We start from the raw sequence: 14,670 nt of genomic DNA, 5'->3' as shown, positions 1-14,670 counted from the left end.
CATTCACAATGACAAGTGTAGATCAAGAAGACAAGACATGAAGGACAAAGTGATATCTAGTCACACGAAGAGGTGAAGGATTCCCCAAGCATGCTAGCATTTATCAACATTGCAAAGGAGAGATAAAGACTCACCATCATAAAGGAAAAGATATCAGCATCTTGAAGGCAAGATCAAATTCAACATCAAAAGAAGAACATATGACTATCTTGAATTTCCTCCGGAAATCCAAGAATTATGGCCAGTACATCCGGGAGATAGTTCCAGAAGAGTTAATCAAAGTTAGAAGATGAGGCAATTAAGAATATCTCCTATCTTCGTCTCATTCATGATTGAGCTTGGAAATGTTGAGTATCAAGAGATATGCATTAATCACCTACATTTGTGATGAGTTACAAGAAGCAGCCAGCTCAAGTAGCACCTAGTCATCTTCAATCCTATCACATCATTCCAAGTTGAGGCGTCCAGATTTAATGCACCTAACTCATCCAACGAGGCAGATAACTACCACATGTGGGCACAAAGGTTGATGTACCTACCCACATCATCTATTGGTAGAAATTCAAGGAAGGACATGTGTCCTAAAAATGTAATTTTATTATTGGTCAAGCATTAAATGCTTTGTAAGGGGTGTAACAAATCCTAATTAGGGTTTTCATCTTTTAATCTCGACCATTGATGTGGATTTGATCTTGGCCCTTCATTGTAATAAGAGCACTATATAAGGCTCCACTTCTACATCTGTAAAAGTTAATAGTGAATAGCTAATAATTAATAGTTTGCAGGTAGCAAGCAAATAGCTAGAGTAAAGTAGGAGAAAAAAGAGATTGTTGTCAAGATAGCAAGAAGCATTGTTTATTTCATATGTTGATTCTACAATTTGCATGGTCTCCACTTATTTGTTTTCATGTTGATTAGAAGGATGGAAGAACTTTGCGAATGGTTAATAGTGGAATTTTTATGTTCATATTACTAGTATTTCATCGATGGTGAAATATCTTGCGTGGTCGATTGAACCCTTTATAATCTTAACTCCAATTGCTACTTGCTCATTGACATGCATTGCCTTGATGGTGTCTATGTCCATGGTAGTGATTTGAACATCATACGCTTACCTTAGGAAATTGCACTAAATTTTGTGGAGTTGTTGCTTTGCACGACAAAGAAAAGTCTAGTTGAATTTCACTAAGTCATTCATAATTTCTTACATTCTTAGGATTAGATTAGCTTTCTAAACCCCTTATTTTTTTGTCCTTTTTGATTTTTCAAATCAAGTTAATTTCCTCATTCCAACAATATTTCACGCATTTAAGATTCAATGTAAATCCACCTTGTGATTCCAGCAAAATCACATCATACACAATGAGTCTATCAAAGAGCACATCAAAACCTGACATTCGGAACCTTGGAGTCACCTCTTATGATCATGAAGTTTAGCATAAGAGGAGATTTTGTTCAAGAGAGGATAGAATACTTAGTATTTTATTCTGTGTTGCATAGTGCATAAAAACACAGCCTCATAGTAGTTGATCATAGTTTGTAGCAGTTAGTCTCATTGGCTCTGTCTACTTTGTGTTACCTTGCAGCCTGAATTTTGTAGTCTGTGACTCTGTAGTACATAATTGATGCATAATTGATTTTAAGGGTTTGACCTTTGAAGTCAAACTATAAAGTAATACACTGTACAATGGGCACTGCAATTGGTGATCTCAAAATTAATGAGGAAAATCCATACATCAATATTCATGGTGTAGACTCTCATTTACTTTCACTCTCACTCTTGATGCATTTAAGATGACTTTGAATGATTTTTTTTTTTTTTAAATTTTTCTGCCTTCTTTTAGGTTCCTGGTAGTTTCCCTATAGTATCCTGAGAAATCAAAAATATCTTTTTCTTTTCACTTGTTGAGATATTCCCAAGAAAACTATTTGTTTCTTTGGACTGCAATGCATACTGTTGTTGGAGTGTATTTGAGATATGAGTAGAGATAATATGAAAATGATGATAACCATTTATCATACATTCTTCTGTATTTATTAATCCTTCAGAAATGACCATAAAAGGGGCATTAGTCACTTTTCCTTCGATATCCAAGTAATCTACATGCTTGAATGATATGTAATGCTCTTTTTGTTGCCTTTTGGGCCTACTTGTGGGTTTTTCTTACTGTTTCCATCTTTCAGTTTTGATTTTATTCAGATGGCCATGTCTTTAAACCTGTTGCTCAAAATTCAGTGCTTTTTGTACTTCTGGTTGAGTAGGGCTGGCAAGGGCTGGATTAATCCTAAACATGGTCATAAGGTCAGAAGATTCAAAACCCAAGCATGCACAATTTTAACAACAAATAAGTTACATGAACTTCTTCAAGGTGGTTCCACATGCCAAATTGGCATTTGGCTTGCTTGTGACTTTAAAAACAACTTAGGTCTTTTACCTATTTTCTGCAAGCTTTGTGTACTGAAATAATTATGGGCCGTGACAGGTTTTCTAGTTACTTTTGTTGGAGGCATATTTCAGGTCAATGAGACAAATTTTAATACAAATCTCTGAACTTAATTCCTAGATGGGGACACTGGGAGCAAATTTGAATATTTATTAAATGGTCATAAGCAAGCAATCAGACATAGAAGCTTCTGGTGTTTTTAAGTCAACCGTGATTGCTCTTGATTAAAATATCAGTGCTGGATAGGAGTAATCAACTTTTTTTTGTATATGTTGTGCTGCATTTATGTTAATTGGTGTCTATAATCTTTTGACTCAGTGGTACTTGGTAAAGTACATGGCACTTTTCCTCTAATTATATTTCTAACTTATCTTGCAGGGTATGGTTCAAGGAATATGCTACAACCAGATACCCTTATATTGGAAGGTGTTCCATCTCGGTGGTTTGCAGAGCCTAGGGTGTCGTCAAAAGTTTCTGTCCTTGTTACACACACCATTTTTTCAAAATTTGGCAAGATCAGGTCACATGATGTATATATTTTTTTGTGTGGTTGGTCTTGCACTGATAAGTAGTTTCTATTTCTATTTGATTAGGCATTCTTTCAAACATCATGGTATCTTGGATAGAATTTGGCCTTTATACATTCACTTGGGGAACAATTCTTACATAGGTGCTTACCATATTAAGAAAAAAGAGGTTAAAAATCTATGTCTGTGGTTAATTTTGACAGAATAGTTACCTCTCAGATTCTGGCGTCTAAGCCAAGAGAAAGAATGTGGTTATGCATGCACAGCCCAGAAGGATCTATTTCTGCTTTGAATGCCCTAGCCATGTTCATGAAAAATGTTAGTGTTTCTCTGAGTTTCTGAGATGTGGACATGGGGATGGCAAAATTATTAGCAAATTTGGAAATGAAGGGGGTGGCAATTAAAATAATTTAAACAAACTAATAGCAGCTAAAAATCTGAGAAGTAAATACAATGTGCTATATTAACAATGGTGATCCTCCCTCTTTTAGATTTTTAGGGGTCATTAGCATTTGTTTCATTAAAAGGTTATATTTTTAAATTTGTATGTACCAAATGGAACAGGTTGTCTGCTATTGGAAAATGGGGATATGCCCCTTAAGTCCCTGAGGCATTTGGGACATTGAGGATGTCACTTTTGTTTAGTAAATGAACTGTTTGATATTTTTGATGCATATGGCAATGCCACTGTTTTGTGGCAGGCACAAGGCCACCTAATTGCTTCTAATGTAAGTGTCCAGTCATTTCTAACTGTGAAGATAATGACTTTATGATGTCTATACCAAGTCAAATTCCTTGGGAAAACAACTGCTAAACCAAGGAACTTATTGTTACAAATTTCAGGAAGGCATTGCTTGAAAGAAGAGGCAACAATGTATGAACTAATGGGTGTCTTGATCAACAAATGAATTTCTGACACTTGTTCATGACTGTGAAATGTTTGGTCAAAAGCTAACCCTATTTGGTTTGAGTGTCGTCCAAAATTGCAAGAGAAGGGTGCACACAACCCTAAAGGCCCTATCTTGTAAGAGCACAATCAAACTTTGATTGGGTTCACATTATGATTGGCAACAATAATTGAACCTATTACTTCTTCGATCCAAAATAGCTAAAGAACAAATTTTTTGACTTGCACACCTGCTCACAATGGAGAACTATCCCACTTCTATATTCACTCCACTCGAATACGATTATCTTTTTTATTTTGATGTGGGTTTTCTATGGGCTTATGTTATGTCGCCACTCTGCTCAGTTTCAGTGACTGATGGATTAGCCTATTATTTTGGACTCTCGTAGGCTAACATTCTGGATAGAGGGTCTCAGTGGCAGTTCCACTTCTTCAGTTCAGTCTTGGGTTCAGTTCCAAGGACTTAGCAGTTAGTGTGTGGGCTTAGTTGAGGAACTTACTATTTATAGTAAGTCAATCTAGCAGTTGTGCTATTTTTAGTTAGGGCACCTGGACACATGGGGGTTATTCAGTATTGACTCCAGGTTTAGATGACACGTCAAAAGACTGAATAATGAAGGAGATATTAATATTCTAGTGGCTAAGTTATTTAATTAACTTATATGGTTATTATAAAATCATAAAGTGACTTTATTAAATTAAAAAGCCACTTAATATTATAAAGTGATTTCTATTAAATCACTTAAATGATTTGGGTGCCCAAGTTGACTTTTAAACTATGCAAAGTTAATTAAATACATTTTAATGTATTTAAAATGCATTTGGGCGTACTTAGTGAAAATCGTGCCATTTGGAGGTTATAAGGAAATTGTAAGCAATTCAAACTCTATTATTAATTATTTGACATTGTTTGATTTTTCTCTGTGGATTGTCTGAGACAAAGGTTTGAGAGGGCTTGCTATTGAAGAATGTGCATTCTTCATGGATTTGTGATTCTAAGGCTGTGAAAGATCAGCTGAATTATTGCAAACTAAGAGGGCTTCATTCAGGAGTCTTTATGTGCTTCATCAAAGGTTAATGTATTCAGTTATTCATAGATTTTGAATAAGAAGAGGGACATTCAGGTTTAGACATCCCATTTGCAGCATTTTAATTTCAATAAAAGCAGCCGTACACTTCTCCTTCGCTGGCCGTACACTTTCAGCTGCCATGTGGGGGTTCCAAGAAGGACGTTTTTTGATTGGAGGCTGAAATGCCTCCCTATTTTGCATTCTAAGTGCACAGTTCCCAACGCCTAGCCTATTCAAGCTATTCCATCAACTTTTTGGCTTAGAGAAATCACATTCTGAATTTGTATTCTCATTTTGGTTAGTTTCCCAGTTTTGGTTGGCAAACTCTTGAATTCTTCATTTAAAATAAGTTGAGGACCTATGGGTATGCTATTAGCAGTAGAATTAATTGTATCTGTTATCTTATTCATAATTTAGTTGCAGTTGCTCTCAATTCTGTTTCTATTCAGTTTTATGTGCAATTCTTGCTTGGCACACTCGTTATTTTTTGCTTTAAAATTGTTCAAAAACTTTGAAAATCCAAAAACACAACAACAATAGTATTTCAGGAGAGTTAGAACCAGTAGGGTTCCGACAACTTGCTCAATTATGGCTCGAACAAACCTACAGAGGACTTGGGTTTCTCAGAGTGAACCTTTGGCAAACCTTAGATTGTCTTGGACCTGTACCAATACATGTATTAAATTTTTGCAATTTGGTGACCTATTTTAAAGAACTTAGTAACATAGAAATTTTTATAGGAGAGCATGTTCCTGTAGGTGAATTTTGTAGTCAATTGTCTCCTCATTTATGTAGACTTTAGAAATATGAGCAAATGGGTAGAGAGATGGAAAGGATTATCAATTTTGGAAGTATTGCAGAGAAGGTTTTGATTGCTTGAGTTGGAAAAGTTAGCTGCCGGCCAACACTCCCCTCCCCCATGTAATCAAATAACTTGCACAAGAGAAGGATATAGTAGGAAATGTGCTGCAAATCAGACCTTGGAAAATAATTCAGAAAATTCATTGGTTGGCAATGAATTCTAGGATCGTGACTTGGATGGATATGCTGTTACATTTTGGGTGGAATCGTGTGAAGATACTGTAATATCAACAACTTCTACTTTACCAGTTGAGCCATCTTTTGAGGTACAAAGCAGAAGTACCTTAGTTGTTGGTGTGTGCACTAATGATAGCACACGTGATGTGGGTTCAAAGTGGTATGATATGAATCAACATGAAGGTGTTGTTCAGTTTGTGAACAACCCCTTATGATAATCCTCTTTTTGAGTTAGATGTTGACCACTCTTTTGACCCAAGTCTTGAGGTGAGCATTGATTGTAGTGTTTGGACTCCTAATAGTGCATCGGGACTTTAGTTAGGGTTTGCAGAGTAGTTTTCAGGTGTTTACACAATGAGGAGTGCCTACAGTTTTACCTTTGATCCTCATGTGCATGACCCCTTTCAGATGCATAGTTCAGTTGAGTTGCTTCTCTTTGAGTCGTCTCCTCCTGCAACACCAGTTGTTGGTATTGGTTTGGTTTGGCAGCTACTGTCAGTTATTCTGATGTTGGTGGGCAGTTGGTATCAGTAGGGACATTACACAGTTCTTCCCTTGGGACCTGAGTGGACTAGTGTGTTATTTTGTTTCTGAGATTGCTTGGGGGCAAGCAATTTCAGGGAGGGCGGACTGTAATGCCCCCTTTTCCGAATGATATGGTTTATGATTGGATTAGCCTATTATTGGCCCTTGTAGGCTATAAGACTGATTGTAAGAGGGTTCCAGTTGGCAGTGCAGGAGGCTTATTCCCATTCCAGAGGTCAGAAGTGTTCAGGACTGCTCTTCGTTTGGTTCAAATTGGACTTCGTTTGGGCTCAGTTTCATATACTTACTATTTATAGTAAGTCAGGAGGTGATCGAGAGGGACCCTATCTATTTTTAGTAAGTCAGTGGGTTGGACAAAGGACAAAATTTTCAAGTCCCCAGTGCAGACAGAATGAAGAAATATTGATTAATCATGGAGTTATGCTTATTTGATTATTAATAAAGTGATAACTTCATTAATAAATTTTATTATGAGGCCATTTAATGTTATATTATAAGTTATTATTATTTCATAAAGAAAGGGTCATACTCATCATTAAAATGGGGCCATGTTGTAATTAATTATTGAGCGCCTAGCCAAGGAGGCAATTAAATGACATAAAGTGCAAATATAAATTTATATTATTAATGATTTATTAGAAGACTCTAGATGGCTGACTTCATAAGGAGGATTTAGAATTAAAGGAGGATTTATCCCACATTGAGCGTGGAGATTGATTTGGAGTTCGAGGAGTCTTTATAAACAAAGCTTGTCTACCTTCAAGAGCATGTTATGAGATTATTTCTTTGAAGCTATTTCTCCATTGTTGCCCAAAATCAGTGACTGGATTATTCTAAGGACGAAAACCTTTTGATTTCTTGGTGTTGGACGGAAACCCAAGCACCATTGTGAGGTGGTTTCACTCAGGAATAACAATGGAGTTTATTGCAGGTTCTTAATTCATGCTTTTAGCATAATGGCAACTAGGGTCTGCACACAAATTCATATTATCAACTGCATATTTTCGCCAGAATGTTACAGCAGGGTTTGAGAGCAAATTAAAAGGGACAAACATTGCAGCTTGACGAACTCTTTACCAGCAATCGCACCATCAAGTATTTTCAACAGCAAACTGCCATTATGTTCCAGGTTTCTCATTATATATTAACATCACTTAGTTTGGCACATTGTACTTGGCTTTGGCATTCAAAAATAAGGAGTTACAAGGTTGCACAATAATTGTTTGATGAAATGTCTTTGCTGTAGTTATTCATTTCAGCTTATATTGAATCACTAGTATGCATGCCAAGTGTTTGTCTAAATGCCTATTGGTTGTAAGAGACTATTTGCATAGAGTTTTACATGTCATGGCAAAGTGTTGTTGCTGTACCTCCATTTCGGAATTGAATAAATGCTTGCCAAGTGTTTGCATCAATGTCTAGTTGCTGTAGGAGCATATTAGCTAACTTAGGATGCATGCAATATGTTTGACAAAATGCCAACTATCTGAATATGATATTAGTATGCATTCTTAGTCGGTAAATCTATTTTTAGATTCATCGCATTGGATTAATATGACCAAACAGCCAAAACCCAAAGAAAACTGCATAACACGCAGAATTATGCTAGCTGTCCAAACTGCATAACACGCAAGTTATTCAGCCTGAAACTAGAACAGCAGTTTATCAGACAATGGTTTGTTAATATTCCCTACACTTTCAGTCATACAACAGTAGGGTATATTACATTGGGAGGAAGTCCTTTTGGCATATATCCAAAGATTGTTGAATGTTTCACCACAACAGCTTGTAGGGTTAGTGGGGTAGACTCCTTTGTTGGTCGTGCCTCTATTGAAAATAATTGAGCCACAAATCCCATCCACACTTCTTTTTAGAAGCTTTTGTATGTGATGAGAACTCACCAATTGTGGTGATGTTGCACATAGTCCATGAAGTTCAAATTTTCTGCTCTTGTTGGAAATGCATGAAAAGTCCTTGGACTCCCAAAATAATGCCAGCTCACTCCATAGGAATGTTGAACAAAGAATTGCCTAGTTATATTCACCCATGGATCACATAAAACTATGACATTTACCGGAACCATTGGCTATTACACCTTTGCAATCATGACATGAAACTTTGGAGCTTGATGGACAAAACAATTTAAGTGTATAACTAATTTATTATTGATAAAGTTATGAGTACTACTTGAGTCAATTGATACTATCAACTATGGTTTTTTCAATAAGTCAACTTAGACTACCTTGAGGGTTTGTGGACTATTGATTCCTAAAAGTTCATGGCAAGAAATGATTTCAATTTCTTCCTCGGTCTCTTTACCGATCACCCCTACCTAGTTTTCATCCTTTTCTTCTTCATTGGTAACCTCAGTAACAGTTTCTTTTCTCCACACTTTGTCCTCGACTATTCTTGCTATCACAATTAAAGCATAACCCTTTCGCTCTCTTCTCTTCAATTTGTTGTGGAGTGAAATTTGGTAGGCTAAGGGAATGATAGTGTAGGAGTGCTTCTATATCTTATGTTTACAAAGCGTTGCCTTCTATTGGCAACTTTTTTTCCTCTACCTACCTTGCCATAAACATTGCTTGGGACACAAAAGTGGTTTCAACATGCATACCTCATATTTGATGTGATCCTTTAGATCCCCTAGATATAATTCGTTCAAGTTTTACTATGTAATAGGCTCCACTCATAAGGACAAGATTTGGAATTGTTGAATATAGTCTTTGACCATACCTATTTGCTTTAATTTGGGAATCTAGCAGAAGTAGCTATCTATAAGATTGTTAGCATACTGTGTGGTGAGTTCTTCTTGGAAAATTGTCCATGTGACATCACTTCCCTTCTTTTTCTTCTCTTGACAAAGCCAACGATACTAAATGAATTGGTATAATTCCAAGTGTAAGAATATCATTGCCACCTTTAGTTGACATTGAACATGATGAAGATTAAAGAATTGCTCCATTTGGTAGAGCCAATTGGTTGGATCCTTGCCATTAAACTTTAGTATATCCAGCTTTCGCACCAAGTGCGTAGCCATAGAATAATTTGGGTGATGGTCCATCTTTCTATCCGAGTCAAACCCAAAAGCATCATGTCTCTTAAAGAGGCATTTTCTTCCCAAATCTTGTGATGAGAATTTGGTTACGTAGAATCTATAGAACTTACAAAAGAATCAAATCTTCTCATTAATACCTTAATATCGTCTTCAGTAGCAAACCTTGTCATCTCTTCCCATGCCAAAATATCATCCTTGACCTTCGTGGTTTATCCCCTAACAGATTTTGCATCTATGGAACCCATCTCCTCAATTCAATTATTGGATCATCCTTGTTTGGAGATTTTCTAGTTGTGACAGGGTTCCTTTCCATGCCTCTTGTTCAAGCCCCTGCCATAGTGCAGCAAAACAATTTTGCAATAAATTTCAAAAAACAAATCCAAATGACCTTAAATCTTTGTTGTAACGTATAAGGCATACAACTAGAAGAAATTCATTGATAGGCAGTTTTGGGAGTGAATTTAGTCAAAACCCTAATCTCACCATAAATCCAATTCTGCTTCGAATGATCTCAATTCTGGACTGTAGCAGCTTGAATACAAATAACCTGAAATCTTTATTGTAACTTATAAGGCATACAACTACAAGAAATCATTGATAGGCAGTCTTGGGAGTGAATCTAGTCAAAACCCTAATTTCACCATAGATCAATTTTGCTTCAAATTATCTCAATTCTGGACTGTAGCAGCTTGAATGTGTACTTGATCAACCCTCTAAAATTGAAAAAAATTGCTTTGTTTCTTGCCTTTTGAATGCCAAGACTATGCTTTAATGCCAGTTGCAATGAAATAACTTGCACAAGAAAAGAATGTAGTGGGAACTACACTGCAAATAATTGAAAATACTTGAAAATATTTGAGAATAACAAGCCACTTCGAGTGGGCAAACCTCCAAAAGTCCTCAAGAACACAATTCGCAAAATAATGAATTAACCACTACCTCTTATATACTTGTGCCATGGATGCCACCCAAACTAACTTAATTACCTATAAGGACTATAAATGATCATGCATGCCACAATTCACAAACCTTCAAGAATTCTGCTAGCCATAAGCTGTCTATACATATCCTTATGCAAACTATGGGTTAATGGCATGGCACCCTCATCTAAATTCAAATCACCTAAAGCCTTAAACACTTAGCTGCACTGGAGTTAAAATCTGTTAGAGTTTGAGTACTGAGACACAAAAGAAGTTTTTGGGAAGTTTGGAGACAACTTGTGAACACTGGACGCTCTCCTCTTTCCTGCCAAAACTGCACCCAATGCGGGGCAATCAGTCAATGTGGCTGAAAGTGCCTTCTTGTAATGGCAGTCTAGGTGAAGGGAAGAGTTGAGATCCCTATTGTGATTCTTTAAAGACTATTCGCATCTCTCCAAAGGCAAAGAGCATTTTGTTCAAGTAATTCGATATTAATAGAAGAGACGAAGGCTCCTTAAATAGAGATTACATGACGATGCTTCTAAAAAGAAACAATCGGTTAACTGAAGCTAAAACAGAAGCTAAAAATAGTGACAAGCTATTCTAACTCTTAAGACTCTAAAAATAACTTAAGATGACAACTAAGATGACCATTATAGAAATATTACAATATTTTAATAACCTCCCTTAATGGTCATCATTCTAACTCCCCTACAAAAGACATAGGTCTTTTGATCACAAACACAAAGAAGGCTGCCCCTTCTTTTCAAAACACTGCTGCTGTTGAGACCCTCCCTGGATCTGCGGAATGTTAATGATAAAGAGTACCAGAATCCTTCCAACTTGATGTTGGGCAACAAAACTGAAACCCCGATAATAACCTGAAATGACGATTTTTGAGTAGAAAATCGCCAAACCCGATATGGCAAACCCTTGTGCAAACTGTTGCCCTAGCAACTCTAGGAGAAAATCGCACAAAGCCCAGAAACTGAAATATCAAAGTAGCTGGCACAAAATCCAAGATGCGGATCAACATACAAAACTTCGTTTTCGAGGAAAAAACGGTAAAACCCTTCCAAAATTTTTTGAGAAAAATTTTTAAAACCCACCACTAATTTTTATGGAGAAAATTTAGAAAAACCAACACTAATTTTTTATGGACAAAAATTAGAAAACCCATGCAACCAGAGAGCCCTCGTAACCCGTGGAAACCCTAACAAGGGCATACAAGAGCAAACACAAAGATGAAAAGAATTCAAAGGACTTCGTGAAGGTTGCAAGCTCTAAGAAAAAACCGTGAACAAAAGAGCCCAAAAATCCACATTGCAGGCAACAAGGAGGCACCCAAACATAGATAAGGGTGCCTTGATGTGTCTGTAAAATGTGGCCTTTGCCAAAAAAATGGCATGGGTTCAGAGAACGGCTCACAAAACCTTTGCTTAGGCAAGAAAAATTTGAACAAAGAAACCGCATATCAAAAATCCTGTCGTGAACAGAGAAAAGGAGGGTTGTTGCGCACAGCATGAAAACTCGTGAAAAAATGGAGGTAAAAAAAATCAGTCACGAAAATCAGAAGGGTCGACACAAGATCTGGTTCATCTAAAAAATCACTCAATTTGGTGAAAACAGTGCCCAGAAATGGAAGAAAACTAGACGAAATCACAGATGCAAACCGTGCGCAAGCTGTACAAAGAAAAAGCGATGCCTCAAATGCTCACAAAAAACCTTTGCCTTCAAACCAAAAACCAACAGACGTGGGTTTGCAAACAGAAGCCCACAAACACAAAAAACAGTGCTTAAACAAACTCCAACGAATTTTTTATTTTCATAAAAAATCGAAGAACAAATTTCTGGAAAAAAAATCCAGATCAGAAGAGGCTCGAATTATTCTTAAAAAATTCTCCAAATTTTATGAAATCCCATTGACCCGCTCTGATATCATGTTCAGATAATTCGATATTAAACAGAGGACATGAAGGCTCCATAAATAGAGATTACATGATGGTGTTTCTTTTTCACTTAACTGAAGCTAAAAATAGCGACAAGCTATTCTAACTCTAAGACTCTAAAAATAACTTAAGATGACCTTTATAGAAATATTACAATATTTTAATACATTTAGGGATTGAAACATTGTGAACAGCAGAGACAGTGATGAGTGGGAGGCATTGTAGCAATGGACTTTTTTTAGGGGCGAGAATTTTATTTCTGGGGTTAAGAGGTCATGATGGGTCAATAGAAGACAAATGTTGGGATTTACTGCATATTTTCTTAAGATTGCATCATTGGCAATCAAGTTTCTAAAATTATGAAATTTTCAGAGAGATATCACAGGCTTCTCCTTTTGTGCTGGTAAACCTTATTCAGATACTTCAAAGAGCTGCCATCCTTTCAATTAACACAAGTTTCTCTTCAAATTTCATGCATTTTTCTTTCAATGTATAAATTGCACTCTTTTGTTATTCATGAAGCTTGTTTCTTTCTTAGCGATTTGGTAATCTTTAGTAACAATTGCTTGATATGTTTGTTTTACACTCTGAAATAGGAACCTTGATTTTGTTGGAAACAATGATTTGGGTAAAGCTGTGCAAGACATAGGCAGGGATATCACATCTGCATTGCACTGCAAAGTTTGGGTTCAATATGAGAGATACAGCAGTTTTTTCAATGCTGTCAAAGCTTTTTGTGGTCGATCAATGCAAAAAGTGGGTTATTAAATATCTTGTATTTACACTTTTTTGGTATTTTGATTTTTTTCAGAAAAAACCTGTCTCATCACTAGAGGTGACAATTGAATATGCTATTGTGGAAGCAGGAAGGTTCTAGACTCAAGGCAAACTATCGAATTGATTGGGATAAAGAGGGATATTTCATGGAAATAAACGTTAGGAGGAGAGTTCATGAGAATAAAATACAAGCAGACATGGAACACAGGCAACTCATAGGTAGGCCATTTCAAAGTGATCTCATGGTTCCCAAGGCCCAGTTCCCAATTAGTGGCAGGCATGGTCAAAATAGTGAAAATTTCACATCAAGGTCAGTTTAATTTTTCTGTACTAATCAATATTTCTCTCAAAGATATATGGTGCATCTTATGTTTTACTCTTTTTGCTTTGTTTAGGACCAAATGTAATGTGATTGTCTTATACAACTAATCTCAATATTTGATGAGAATGTTAGAGGTAAAAGGAGGAATCAAGAGGCATGGCAATTCCAAGACACAAATGACCGACAATAAAATGTTGGAAGGGGCTAACAATTTGAAGACTAGTGGAGTTGAGTTTGAGGAACGAAGAAAATGGCACTTAATTAGAGGACAAAGGCATGGTCGGGGGCTCAGGCAAGTGAACCAAATTATTATCTTTCTCAAAGCAGCATTTTCTTCATAGATATTATTTTTATTGGATAAAAAATGTCTTGTAAATGCAAGCTTCAATGAATTGTTACAAGGAGCAGCAGCAAACGAGCAAATGAAGAGCTGAAGGTGGGCTGTAATATTATGAACATGATTTTCAAATGCCGTGAAGTTATTTATTACATGGATCAACCATTTTTTTTATCTCACATCTCCTGATCAACAAATGCTTGTTTAAAAAGTATAGCTACCAAGATACTCCATTGTAGGGACATGGACTGTTTACCCGTCCCTATACCCACAAACAATGGTGACTATAGTTATATATAACAGAGCCATCTCCTTGTAAATTTACTTGTGTAGCTTATTTTAATTGGCATCCTCATCCCCATCTGTCCCCCATCATGGAACTCCTGTGTCTTCTGGTAACCATGTTTTAAAAGTAAACAGATTCTCAATCAGTTTTATTACCATATTTATAGAATGCATTGTTTTGTATTTGGGCTCAACAAAATATTAGTATGTTATCTACCGTCTTTAGCAGTGATTTTTTTAGTGGCTAATATTCGCCAATTGGCTATTTTTAAAAATTTGCATATCAAAATTTGGCTAATAATTCAAATTTTAAGGTGCCCTCAATCGCCACAATTTTACAAAATTTTATTTGTCTTATTTAAATCACCAAGTAATTTATTTTATTAAAGTTTTTAACTCAAAGATTCACCAAAATATTTGATACATGATTGGATCAAATTCGACAAAATTTAATAATTTATTGTAAAAAATTAATTTAATTCACCAATAA

General features: G+C 36.1%; 1 protein-coding gene across 2 annotated transcripts in view; it reads left to right on the top strand.

Annotated features, from left to right (window-relative positions):
* LOC131066218 (uncharacterized) overlaps positions 1 to 14,217 on the top strand; it is a 39,841-nt gene extending 25,624 nt beyond the window's left edge. Inside the window, exons 2-5 of one of the 2 annotated variants that reach the window (XM_058000931.2) lie at positions 2,823 to 2,964; positions 13,056 to 13,215; positions 13,326 to 13,546; positions 13,691 to 14,217. In XM_058000931.2, the coding sequence (XP_057856914.1) occupies positions 2,823 to 2,964; positions 13,056 to 13,215; positions 13,326 to 13,546; positions 13,691 to 13,748 (581 nt within the window). In that variant the 3' untranslated portion in view covers positions 13,749 to 14,217. Of the gene's footprint in view, positions 1 to 2,822; positions 2,965 to 13,055; positions 13,216 to 13,325; positions 13,547 to 13,631 lie in introns of both variants that reach the window. The other variant, XM_058000932.2, reaches the window with a different exon arrangement.
* Positions 14,218 to 14,670: the final 453 nt, after the last annotated feature.

The sequence above is a fragment of the Cryptomeria japonica genome, chromosome 5 (genome assembly GCF_030272615.1).
Source record: "Cryptomeria japonica chromosome 5, Sugi_1.0, whole genome shotgun sequence".
In the NCBI taxonomy this organism is placed as follows: Eukaryota; Viridiplantae; Streptophyta; class Pinopsida; order Cupressales; family Cupressaceae; genus Cryptomeria; species Cryptomeria japonica.
The sequence above is the reverse complement of the archived record's forward strand: the minus strand, read 5'-3'. Positions and strand labels throughout refer to the sequence as shown.